This window comes from Cervus canadensis, chromosome 23, assembly GCF_019320065.1.
Source record: "Cervus canadensis isolate Bull #8, Minnesota chromosome 23, ASM1932006v1, whole genome shotgun sequence".
Classification (NCBI taxonomy): Eukaryota; Metazoa; Chordata; class Mammalia; order Artiodactyla; family Cervidae; genus Cervus; species Cervus canadensis.
Genome location: NC_057408.1, coordinates 39,587,464 through 39,601,497, shown reverse-complemented (window position 1 = coordinate 39,601,497; position 14,034 = coordinate 39,587,464). Strand labels below are relative to the sequence as shown.

Below are 14,034 nucleotides of genomic sequence, written 5' to 3'. Positions count from 1 at the left end.
AGGGAGGTATATATAAACCAGAAATAAAGTCAGCTGGTTTTTCTTAGGCACCCAACTTACTTGAAATACAGTATTTGGAGTGACCGCGACACATATTTTTTTTTTTTTAAATCTATGAAAAATCCACTAATGCACTGGTGCATGAATACACAGTAGCAAATAATTCAAGATATATAGCAATGTGCAGCCATGGATCCCAAATTAGAATTGAGCTCATTGGAGATAAAATTAGATGCTAACATATTTTAAAAGTCCAAACAGAATTATCTCTCCTTTTTCTTTGTCCAAAGTCCTGGAAACCATTACTCCATGAACTGAAATTCAAAATTCCAAGCTAATAGAGAACAACTGCCATGCTACTTTTTAAAAGCCTTTAGATCACTGTGTTTTCACTAACAACAAAAACAAAAATGAGAGGCGTATCTCTCCTCTTGGTTCTTATTCTTGAGCCTATTTTAGCAATTCCCAGAAATGGTTCTGTATAATATGGTTCTTGCTTAACTCTCAAGTCCCACCACACACTTCCTCGACTTCAGGCTCTCCTAGACACACAAATTCATTTCAGTTTCTAGAAGGTACCAACTCTCTCTTGCTTTTTGGCACTCCCAGTATGGGGCCCTCTTATTAAAATACTTTATCATTCATCTCTTGTTAAAAATATTTGTTTATTCATTTATTTATTTGGTCTTAGTGCAGTACTGGGGGGTCTTTAGTCACAGCATGCAGGATCTTTTTAGTTGCCACACATGGGGTCTAGTTCCCTGACCTGGGATTGAATCTGAGCCTTCTGCATTGGGAGCGCTGAGTCTTAGCCACTGGACCACCAGGGAAGTCCCGATCATCTACCTCTTTGCATCAATAATTCCTACGCATTTTTCTCAGTTTTACAGAGGATCACTTTTACAGAAGCCTTCCTAACCTCCCATGTTTAGATGAAGGGTACTTTCTGGGCTCCCATGTAAGCTCAGCTTCTCCTGTTTATTCCTCAGCACAATCTTGCTTTCATTGCCTCCTTGGGTTCTTGAGAGGAGATTTGATCACCTTTTACCTTGCCAACTAGCATAGAGTGGGTATTCAATAATTGCTTGCTTGATAAAGGAATAAGGTCTGCAGTTAAGTTTAAATGCTTCCCAGGCATTTTGAGTCATTCTGGAAGCACCTAGTTGTTTTCTGACGTTCTCCTGCAATGCAAAATGCACTATCCACAGACTCTACCTGCCTGTCTAGAAATTAAGCTAAACAAGTTGTGGGTTTTGGTTCTGGGTAATATAGATAACGTGAATAAAGGAAACATAAAGGTACAGAACCCTCAATTAAATTTACTTTTTATTTCTTTCAAAGCAAATCATCATAAGAAGTGATTGTTTTCCACTAACTTGCCATCTCCACCTCTCCAATATATCCTCAAAGAACAGAAATGAACTGAAATCAAGAAACAGAAGCCCAAGAAAGGAGTCCAATTAAACTGTCAATGTGCAGGTTTATTATTCCCTGAATAACCAGCAATTAAACCATTCTCCATTGCTCAAATATTGGCGAAATATCAAATCTACATTTATCTTTTGGAATTGAAGTTCAATGTCTGACACAAGATGTATTTTCTCAGTATTCTTTCTTCAACATTTATGGAAAATATGTTTTTTTAAAAAAAATCAAGCGTCCACCAGCCTCTCATCTCTGCAACTCTCGTAAAAGAAATTGATGACATCCAGTCCCAAAACTATTCCTGCTCGGGCAGGATCAAGTTCAAGGTCCTCCACAAACCAGACAGGAAGCTCAGGAAACCTCTGTACAATGGTTTCCTTTATTTTCTATGACTGAAAAAATACAAGTTCTCAAATCCTTGCACTATCAAGTAGAGGACAAAGTTGTAAACTTAAAGGAAGAGGAACAAAGGCTAACAGAGGGAACTGAAAGCGGCCAAAAGAAGGAACACACCTTTCTAACTCAGCTCTTCTAATTTTTAATCTAACCTTACTAAAAGGAAATCATTATCAGCACGTGGAGAGAGAAATCTGTATTTTAAATCCTTTTCCTGGAATTGCTCAAGGAAAACAATAAGAAGCCCTGAATAAGTAGGTCTCTTATCTGAAATGTCAGCAAAACAAGGTCAATTTCAGGGAAACACTTTACCCACCAGTAAAGACAATGGTCAGTGGGGAACCCGAAGAATCGACAGCCCCTCAGGACCATCTCGTGAGAAGGAAGGTAAGCTGCTTCCACACGAGGACTTCGTGAAAACTTTGATATGTCAGTCAGACGTTACAGCGGTTCACAGCAGCCACAGGGACCATTTTCCTTGATCTTTACAGGAAGGATTTAAGGCCTGTAAAGTGCAAGAGGCACGCTTTTTGCATTGGCCATTTTAGTATTCATGTCTCCTGTGCCGCTTCCTAATAAGTTAAGAATGAAACGGGAGACTGCGTGCAGGAGTGAGAAATGCAAGAAAAGCAGTACTGTAAAATAAAAATGAACAAAAGTGCATTTCAACTTCCCTTTCATTATTAACAGTCAAGAGAAACAACAATGCCAATTTTCTTGTTAATACTTAACATTTCACACTTACAAAAGGACTTAACCTTCATTCTTGCAGGGTATTTCTTAGTATGTTGCTGACAGAGGCTGGGGAGCTCTGTTACAATTCATAATGTTGATTTTATAATGTTATATAAGTGATTTTTTTTCCCAAAGAGAAAGATAAAAATGAAGGCTGTGTTAGCATGTTACCAAGACAATCTTTTCAGGGAGAATAAGTGTTCCCTTTGCTGTTTGGGTAGACCAAGCCACTGGCTAGGTAGACTGTTGAATTTTGTTTTCTTTATGTTAGATAGAACCACCTTTTCACTTCCACTGACCTCCACCATATTCAATTTATTGTTATTTGTGGACCCCTTAAGATAGTGTTTCTAAAACATAAATAATGCATCAGAATAAAAGGTAAAGAAAGTTTTGACTGACTTTCCTCTTAATTCTTCTTTTTCTTATTATTATACATGTATAAGGGGTATGACTCCTGTAAGTGGGCATCTGTGTGCCCACCTGGGGATGACATCCTTCTAAAAAAAAACATGTCTGTGAGACAGGCTAGAAATGCTCAAGCCAAGTGGGCAAAGGATTCTACGATTCAAAGGCTCTAGGTAATCCCAGATTTTAGGTTTTCGCTGGTTAACTTATTTATTAGTTCTTATGACGAGAATCATTCAATACATAGGCAGACTCCACACTAGGAACTGTCTGCAAGCATTAATTGTCATCTTCAACTCCTGCCAACTGGCTTAGCAGTTTTTTGGAGTAAAAAAAAATGACCACGAGCAGTTCTGCAGTCCTTACTGTTTCATTAGATTTGGGGAGAATTTGGATACTTCTTATCCAGTAAGAAACACTTTTTCACTTATTATTGGGGCATCCCTGGTGGTTCAGCAGTAAAGAATCTGCCTGCAATGCAGGAAATGCAGGTTCGATCCCTGGATCAGGAAGATCCCCTGGAGGAGGAAATGGCAACCCACTCCAGTATTCTTACCTGGAGAAGTCCATGAAATGAGAGCCTGGAAGGCTACAGTCCCATGGGTTTAGATCGCCCCAACAGTGTGGAAATTGATCAGTTAACTGACATATCTATTCAATTTAGCCAAATAAGATGCCTTAATTAAAAAAATACAAACCAGCAGCAGAAATCATACAGATAGACTGTCTATATTTCTCCCATAAACCTGAAAAATATGCTTTCACATGGGACTGTGTAGTCACAGCCCAGAAGGTAATAAACTTGATTTCTTAAAGTGCAAACCCAGTGAAATGAAGAGTATCATTGTCTACTATCAGTAGAGTAGACATTTATTTCAAAGTCATGCACCTTCCTGAGTATAGGAAAAAAAGATCCAAAAGTTTTGAACATGTTTCTATTAGAACTTTTCTATACATTAATGTCTTTATTTCCTTCCAATTTCAAAGCCGATGGAGTCAACAGAACCCATTTGTCTTTACTTCTTAGTCTGAGGACATCTACATTCAATGCACGAAAACTAGAGAAAACAGTCTCCCTATTCCAAAATGGTGGGTTTAGTACTGGATCTGTTACAATGTAATTTGTCTCTCCTCTGCTTGGAGAGCTTGAGTTGACAGATACCTCAAAAGTATAAAGGTACACACAGTCCTTATGCCAATATTGGTTGTAGAGTTACAACAATAGCAATAACATTCGCAATTTTTTGAGTTCCTGCTGTGTGCTTGATGGTTTACCAACACAATTTTATTTTAAAAATCCTCAAAGGATGCTGACAGAATGAATAAGCCATGATTCAAGACATTTACATGACTTGCTCAAGGTCACAGACATGGGTTCAAACCTAGGTCTGACCAACTCAAGTTCATGCTTTCTTACTGCGCCTCATTAAGTAAAGAGTTAATCAGGCAATATGAGGAACTGAAGTAGGGTGACCCTATGTTCTGGTCCTACCTGTTGTGCCAGAAGAATGAACAGATCCCCATTTCAGACTCTAAAGCTTCCCAGGTTGAACAATAAATTGGATGAGCACTCTCTTTCTGAACAAGGCTTGAAACGAACATAAGACTTTTCATAAGTTGTTCATCATGCTTTAATTGATCTTTTTGCCTTTAATGAAGGCCTTCAAACCATTAGATAATTGGACCCTGCCTGATGTACCTGGGAAAAGAGATGTATTTGTGAGTGAATATCATTTATTGTTTGGGTCTAATATCCCCCTGTCCCCAGGCCTCTGTTTTTGTCCTCTTTCATCAAGAATCTCTTGTCCTTCCTCTTCCCTCTCACCTCCTCTGGGTGTCCACATCTCATTCTGTGTGGACCTTCTCTATTGATCAAGTGTCAGAAAATTGATTCTTTGGTTTTACTTTAGCTTGAGTTTCCGAGGCATCCTGAAAAACACAGCTTGGTCACTCATTGTGGTTGTTCAAGTCATGTCCAACTCTTTGCGACCCCATGAACTGCAGCACACCAGGCTTCCCTGTTCTTCACTATCTCCCAAGTCTGCTCAGACTCCTGTCCACTGAGTTGATAATGCCATTCAACCATCCCCTGTCATCCCCTTCTCCTCCTGCCCTCAATCTTTCCCAGCATCAGGGTCACTCATTCAGATGTTTAAACTACTATGAACAACATTTTGTCAAAAAGAGAATGAATATCATTTGACGGTATCTCTAACTTACTTTTGCCTTTTCCTTCCTAATCTGGCAGCTACCCTCCACTACTTCGTTACTACAAACAGAGGTTGTAGGTGTCCAGGGAGCCTTCCCATTGCAGTTTCTGGACAATGCTACTGCAGGTCTGCAGGTTTGCTGGAGTAAGCCAGCTGAGAAAATGTATTATTTCAAGCACCACCTCACATGCCTCTACTCCTCTTCTGCATGTATGGCCAAACTGTTGTCCTGTTTCTATTATTTTAAAGGGTTTTCCGTAAGAGGAGAGGAAACGACTTTTTTAAAAATCTGTTAAAATATATAACTGCTTCAAAAGACACATGCAACAAGGAAATCTAACTTTCACTTTGGCGGGTTTCAAATGTATGGCTTTGATTTATGGATCAAAATTGCTCATTTATTATTTTATCTATACAGCTCTGGGCAATTTTGACAGTTAAAATTTAGTTTTATTGACCAGTGCAGCCACTGTGCCCACGAGGGGACTGGTGCGCACAGTCTGCTGCACTCAAGAAACGATGATTTTTGATTCCATGACCGAGTCAGATTGGGAATCATAACCGATGTAACAATAAGTTCCAAATCTCCGTGCCCGAGGCAAGAGGTTTGCTGTAAAACACAATCACCCTTTAAGGAAGGGAGGAGAAGAATCTTGGGTGAAAGTCTGCAAGCACAATTTAATGCAGTAGGGCTAGGACAGGGGTATCTCGGTCCATTCGAACAGTGGACGTGGGGGCAGGGGAGCCTGGGAAGGGGGTGGTTTTCTAAAGGCTGGGGACCACAGCCTAAAGGTTAATGAGCAAAGATGCCTCAAAGCAAACCCAATGTTAATTACAGAGACAATGAACTCAGTAACCATTTGGACCTGAGGAAATTTACTAGCTGACTGCTATTCAGCAAGCTTTCCCTTTTCAAAGAGCAAAAACATACCTGAAGAATTTCTCTTGAAAGAAACATAAGCAGACACACCAACTTGGTGCAGTGATTTTAGGCCAGTTTTTCCTTTAAGCCTCTTCCCATTACCCAGTTGGCCATCTCTGCAATGTTAATTTAGTCTTTCACTCTAGACCTCTTGTGATACATACACAGACTTCCAAAGGGTAACAAATCAATAAAATGTCTAATTTGATTAACCATGTTTTTGAATTCATCGAGATAGTTCTACATTGAAATAAATAGGTGGGTAAAGAAAGAAAGAAAGGCACTCACTTGTGAGGATTTTCCAGGTCTTCTTTTCATCATCGTAGTACTGAACCAGATTGCTGGGGAGCCGGTCCGGCCCAGGAGGCAATCCGCCGACCAATAACAGCATTTTCTTGTTAGAGCGAATTCTTCACCCAAAACAAAAGAGGAGATGAATAACCACATTATTGTAGAGCCTTTTTAGTGGCAACAAAATCATAACCATCAAAAGAATGTTCTCTGCTTGCAGATTTCTATTTCATTTTTTTCCTGTTTCTTTTCCCATTCATTCTCAACAATTTTTTTTTTTTGAACCAAGCAGAGAAATGATCAGAAGCACGGCATATCCCCATACTCAAGGAATAATAAGTTCCTTTTATGCAATTTGTTAGAGGTTCATTCTAGAACGACCTTTTTCTTATATTATCCCTTTAAATCATCACTCTTTACAGCTGAGTACACATGAAATGCTCTGGAGTTGTACTAAGGTTAAGCATTAAAGTTGCATGTCAAAAATCGTATTAGTCAAAATCATTATTATAAACCATTCTCCACTCAAAGAACCTTGAAAAAATTAAGGTTATGCAGAGAGTCTGTGAGCCAACTCTTTAATCACCCGGCGAACTTCAAATACCAGTTTGGTACAATTAGTAGCATAGGGGCTAACTGGGGTGGGTTCACCAGCGCCAACAGGACTTTTTGTTTAATTTAGCTGAGACTTCTGCCTTCATGCTCTTCCCAGCTCCTCCTCCCACTCCCCCCATCCCCGAGCACCACTGGCAATACAGCAGCACCAATTGGTAAAAATGAGACTGCGAGGTTGTTCTGAGCCTCCCCAGAGCGGAGCCCTGCCAATGCTTGCCACTGATCCAGCGGCATGAACTTGCTCAACTGTGCAAAGTCACTCTAATTCCCTCCCTCTGTTTTTCTACCTTCTCCCCCCAGGGGGCAACCACTGAAAGGAGTGACTACCCACCCATCAAGAGCTGGCAATTCGCTGCTATTAACCGTGACTGTGATTCCCAGGCTGCCTGGCAGTTCCTGAGAACAGGCCTGCAACGTCTCATATGCAGTAAAAGCTATAAGATGCACCCTGCCCTGCACACTTGACCTGATGGATGCACGATCCTGGGAACAGTAATGGACTGAGCTCACTTGCGATTGGAGGGAGAAGGGGAGGCCCAGACCCCCACAAGGGCCCTGCTGATTTAACGGTCGCTTTACATATAATTGAACTTCTCATTTACCTGAAAGGCTGAAGGTGGTGGTGGAAGAAATGCAACAACCATGATGGAGGGAAAAAGTCAATAAACGTAAAAGGGTTCCTCTTAAATATGATCACCACCCACTGTGTGGCTCCGAATCTATGCTTACATGTTCATCATGGTTGTTCTGATTCAAGGATGCTTGGCGAAGTATGCCCTTGTGGAGAAGCGCTGTTTGTTGGTTAAGAACCTAACATTCAGAGAGTTAACTTAATACAGTTAATGACATTTCCATGGGAAGGAAGGGAACAAGAGAATTCCTTTAATGAAACTCTAGTGCCATTGAATGCTTCATGTATGGCTCATCAGGAAAAAACACTTTCTGGAGAAACTCGTATCAGGGACTCATGCATGCAGGCAGCTGTATTTGTAGAATATTTAATGTGATATCAGCTTATGACATTAATTTTGCCACAAACAAAAATAAACTCAACTATCTTGAAGTTGAAGTACTTTGGAACTATACTCACATATCTTATAGATCAGTAATGAAAGTGAAAGTCATTCAGTTGTGTCTGACTCTGCAACCCCATGTACTATACAGTCCATGGAATTCTCCAGGCCAGAACACTGGAGTGGGTAGCCTTTCCCTTCCCCAGGGGATCTTCCCAACCCAAGGATCGAACCCAGGCCTCCCACAATGCAGGCAGATTCTTTACCAGCTGAGCCACAAGGGAAGCCCATCATACAGGGTATACCTATATGAAGGTGATCATATAGATCAGTAGTTGGAAAACAAAAACAATATTAATAGCAAAAAGCTCCATATTTTGAGGATTTCAGTCATTAGGAAGGTTTGTTGAGAAGGGTTAAGGAAACTCAGTGCAGTACATAACTCTCTTTTACTTGCAAATAATACATAATTCACGTGCCATATCATTTCCAAAATGTCTGGTTACAGAACTAATATAAGACTATTTTTTTTGGTTGTTCTGTAGTTTTAGCGCAAATAATCAACCACTCTGTGAGTACAAGATGACAGCAACTGTATTTTTAGACTGCTGTCAGTTTCCATGTGTGGACAGACCTGTTCAACCAGAAGTCGCGATTCGTGGCTATCGTGATTTGACACATGGACATGCTCTAGACTAGAAGTAGGGGTGCTTGTGCCTTGCTGCTTAGTCGTGGCCGACTCTTTGAGACTCCACGGACTGTAGACCATCAGGCTCTGCTGTCCAGGAGGATTCTCCAGGTGAGAATACTGGAGTGGGTTGCCGTGCCCTTCTCCAGGGGATCTTCCCAACCCAGGGATCAAACCTAGGTGTCCCGCATTGCAGGCGGATTCTTCACCATCTAAGTCTGCAGAGAAGCCCAAAAGTGGGGGTAGATGGACCAGTATCTACCCATTAGACATAGAGGCAAGGATTCATTGGAATGGTATGACCAAAGTCAATTACCAAATGGTAATTCGGTCTCTGTTTAAATATTTAAATAAATGTACAGCTTTAAAAAATGTGTTTCAGGAGTGACAAAGGGAGATAAATGTATGGCTCAAATGATGCTCAGGTAAGGGTATTTCATTCACTGATAAGGCCAGTTTCCCTGGACCAGTCCCACTGGTGATTTTCAATACCTCCTGAGATGGACCATCTCTCCAGATGAGGAGAGGATCAAGGGTCTTTGTCATTACTGCCCAAAGAGCCAAAGAAAATGCCCAAAGAAGATGGAGAGTCTTTGTCCTTTCTGTCCCCTACTAACTGGACTGGGATCATCAATACATAAGCCACTGATCAGCTGGCAAATGGTAACAACTGCCATCCTGCCAGCAAAGACACAACTCAAAGCGTTAGCTGGCAAAGCAGCTAGGAGAGACTCCGCATCAACTAGGACATGTCTCTGAACCACCCGGGCCTCCTGAAGAATTACATGGGAGGAAAGGAAATCCCTCATTGGCTGCGTGTTTTCTGTAAGAGAACAGTGCTCTGAGTTTATTACTATGACCTCCCTGGTGAGTGAAGACACATTCTAAAGGTTTTGCATTGTTACATTTACATCATCCTTCATTCATTTTTATGGCATTCTTACTTGGAGTATTTTGTTCCTAAAGCTTATGTTACTCCATGTTCCAACCTGATATTAATACTGTTTAATTCTAAGTAAAGTTTAACACTCTATCTTGTGAAAGTGAATCATACAGAAAGCAAAAATGGGATAAAACATGTGAGAAGTAGCACAGCACAGAAGAAAGAACACATAAAACAACAAAATGCACTTGAGTGGTTTTCTTGGCATTTTCTCCATCAATTCTCAAAACGGCCCTGTCTCAGGTATAGTTCACTCAACAGGGGCATAAGAAAGTTCTTAGAGTCAAATAAAGTGGCAGAAACAATGTTCAGACTTAGGTCTTCTAACTACCAAGCCACTGATCTTTTTAAAATTCAAATCACTTAAAAAATTTTTATTTTAACATAAATTCTGGTTAAGACCCAGGTGACCTGGATTCTAGGGCTAATTTTGTAATTTAGCAGAGTGACTTTGTATAAATTACTTGGCTTCTTAGAGCCTATGTTTTCTTATCTTTAAATAGAGGAGTAATATCTGATCTGTGTGAGGATTATATGAGACAATGAAGTGAAATGTTCTATGTAAACTCTAAGGTAAATGATTATTAAATCAATCTTTGGTATTGACAGTACAATGTGGGCTTATTTCATTACGCCAAACCTGATTAGTTAAAAAAGAAAAGTGGTATTTTTCACTGAGATTCTTGTTGAGTTCATATATATAAATACAAGCTAATTAAGAGGATTTCACTACCTAGCTGTTATCTTATAATTGTATGTCCTTAGAAAATTATCAATTAAATTATAATGGCTGTCTTTGAGCCTTGTTATAAGAAAATATACTTTGGACATGACATAAAACTGTGAACCTTTAAATAAAGAGACAAATAAAGAGACCTAATAGAGATTACTCTACATTTCTTATTTCTTAAGAATAAAACAAATGAGAAAAACCAACACATATTTTACTTTGATATAAATGCAATGTCAACTATTCAATTACTCCTAGAAACTAATACACGTGAATAATTCCTGTGGAAAAGCTCCCATTCTTTTTACAGTGTGCAATTATAATAGTGACAATCACAATAATGACAGATAATAATGAATGCATATCAGATATTGAAACCTCTGATTACCATGCCATTTATTTGATGTGTGTGAACTTCAATTTGAAAACACCATGAAAAAAGATACCTTGTGAACTAGAAAAGTAAAATTAGAAGGATCTGAATTAACTTGCTGAGGGGGCTTTCAATTATTCTCTTCCAAACAATTCCAGTAGAGCTTTACAGGTTTAATTTTAGATTAGGACAAAATCTGTAATATTGCAATAGAGTTCCTTTATAAGGCAACATAGTATACTTTTTAGAAGATCTTTACATAGGAAATTAATTGAGCCAAACTTAATCTGTTCTCTTTAAGTCTGTTAATATTTTAAAAATATTTATTTTTACTCCTCATCTTTGCACTTCTTAGACCAAAGTAATACATTTAAAAGGTAAGTAATTAGAGAAACTTAAAGAGCTGAGAATGTCATGATTAATAATGTAATTTGGATGCCTTTGGGTTCTTAGATTCCTGTTTAGAAAAATATAAGGTTAAAAAGGCAATGGAATTTGAAGGTCTCTTTTGTTCCAGCTCAGTAATCACCCAACATTTACCATGTGTCACATTTGTGCGTGTGTGTGCGTATGTATGCTTGTGTGCTCGCGCGCATAGGTACTTTGGTTCCGGGGATGAATGATTGAAGAATAACCTAAAATCTCCTGGTATAAACAAATTTTTCATCATACTGGTGTTCTAAGTATGGTAAAGTCTCATTTATTTATATTTCAGTGATTTGGAACTTTAATAATTGGGAAACAGGCCAGGTAAAGTTTTCCTTCACAGGATACATATAAAAAGTTTTTATTAACTAGGTTGCAAGAAGAGTTTTAACCAATTTAAGAAGTCAGTTGGTCTGCTGGCACTTTAGAGCCACCCACCTACATTTAGGCTAAGTTCTTTTTACAGATAACAAATCATTCTCAACTATTTATTAAAGAAAATGTTCTGTAGTATTCTGAAGAATCATTAAGTCAGAGAATTAAAAGAGAAGTTTAAATTCATCTTCTCTAGGAATTCCCAAGCCTGGAAAGTCATCAGTATCACCTGAGGGGATTAAAAAACTCAGATTCTTGAGATAAATTCTTAGGTCTCAATTTCCAGAGATTATGTTTCAGTGGGATGAGGTCTTAAAAATCAATAATGTTACAGTTTTCTGGTTGATTCTGACACAGCCAGACTTCAGGCCACTCATTTGGTACAGTTCTCTATATAATGTAGAAATCCTTTCAATAGTTAGTTTTTATTTTTTTAATAAGAAAACATTCTTATTAGCTTGGAAATTTATAAGGAAATGGATCTCAGTTTTTCAAATGCACTCTATTGTGGAAAGCTATTGGACAGTTGTGTTAGATCTATTTTTTCTTCTCTTGATGCTGAGTTGATAAGTCTTTCAGAGAAAAAGAACAAGTGCCCGGCTCTTTGTCACGGCACCTCTCCAACATTGGAAGATAGTTGCTGTGTCTTCTCTTTTCCATGTTGAAAATTTCCCTTTCTTTCTGAAAAAGTTTCAATATTCTTTACTATGCTGTTCACCTTCTTGAGTGTATTCTGGACAACCATTGTCCCTTTCAAAAATGTGATGGTCAGAACTGCACACATATAACAAATACAATGTGTGATGGACATACTTTTTTTTAAAGCTTTCCAAAATGACAATGGTCTTTCAGCTGGCATGGAACAGTATTGATTTCTGTACAGCTTCCAGCTGACTATAAACACAGATTTTTTTTTTTTTAAAGCAAGACAAGCCAGGTATTCAAGTCAGTTTTTTCCCTATTCTATATTTCTTTTAGTTAAGTATTTTTAAACATCAATGCATGCCTCTTTTTAAATGCTTGTATATCCTCTATTAATTGAGACTTTGTTTCATCTGTCATTTAACAATTACTGAGTTTCTAAGATGTTCCAGTTTCTACTGTGTTTTAAACACTAAAGATGATAGTGTGAACAAGAGGAATAAATTCCCTATTCCTCATGGTAGTTACTTCCATCCTAGTGGGGACATCTATCGGAAACATCATGATTCTCCAAGCAAGACAGCCTGGTTGTTAAGGGTGTAGGTCTGACAATTAGTGAGACGTTTGGCTTCCACCGTTCTGAGATGGGGCTTCCCAGGTGGTGCTAGTGGTAAAGAGCTCAGCTGCCAATGCCGGAGACTTAACAGAAGCAGGTTGGACCCCTGGGTTCGGAAGATTCCCTGGAGGAGGGCATGGCAACCCACTTGGTTATTCTTGCCTGGAGAATCCCATGGACAGACGACCCTGGAGGGCTACCGTTCACAGGGCTGCAAAGAATCGAACATGACTGAAGCAACTTAGCAACACACATTCTGAAACGAGTGACCTTGGGCTGCCTCTTTGCCCTCTTGAATCTCGTTTGTAAAACTGGGATAAGAACAGATCTAAAGCATAGGTTTGTTTAACTCTAAGGGCTTATATGTGTATATATATATATATATACACACACACACATATATACACATACATATATATATACACACACACACACACATACATGTAAATCATTTATAACAGTGCTAATTAAATGCCATCTATCACCATCACTTTTCTCTTTGTCCTCCTCCTTCCCATCATTGCCGTATCATTAATAATAGCTATTCTTTTGTGTAATTTGCAGGTTGATAAGCGAGTATCCCATGTCCCCATCAAAATTTTATTACTTAAAAATAATAGAATCACATTTCCATTGTTTACATATTTTAATTATCCCAACTCATTCTCTCTGAAATGATACATAAATATTTGGATTTTTACTCTGTAATTCCCCATATACGGTCTTTAGAAGTGTGTGTGTGTGTGTGTGTGTGTGTGTGTTTTAAACAAATATATAATGGAAAAACTAAGCAGTTCTGAAGTGACAGGGTAAATGGGGGTAAGTATGTGCATGCTCAGTTGTGTCCGACTCTTTGTGACCCCATGGACTGTAGTCTGCCAGGCTCCTCCCTCCATGGGATTCTCCAGACAAGAATACTGGAGTGGGTTGCCATTTCCTTCTCTAGGGGATCTTCCTGACCCAGGGATCAAACCTGTGTCTCCTGCGTCTCTGGCTTTGGCAGGCGGATTCTTTACCTGTAGATAAATATTACCTGAGCCATCTGTAGATTAATAATTATTCCATCCTTCAAAAGCCAATTTTAATATTTTTAAGACTTATTTTTGGCTGCATTGAGTCTTCGTTGCTGCACGCAGGCTAATCTCTAGTTGCAATGAGTGGGCTTCTCAATGTGATGGCTTCTCTTGTTGTGGAGCAAGGGCTCTATGTGGGCAGGCTCAATAGTT

The 14,034-nt window shown here is 39.0% G+C and overlaps 1 protein-coding gene across 1 annotated transcript in view; it reads right to left on the bottom strand.

The window, feature by feature from the left end:
* KLHL14 (kelch like family member 14) overlaps positions 1-14,034 on the bottom strand; it is a 138,165-nt gene that overhangs the window by 71,549 nt on the left and 52,582 nt on the right. Inside the window, 1 exon segment of the mRNA XM_043444330.1 lies at positions 6,385-6,506. Within this exon segment, the coding sequence (XP_043300265.1) occupies positions 6,385-6,506 (122 nt within the window).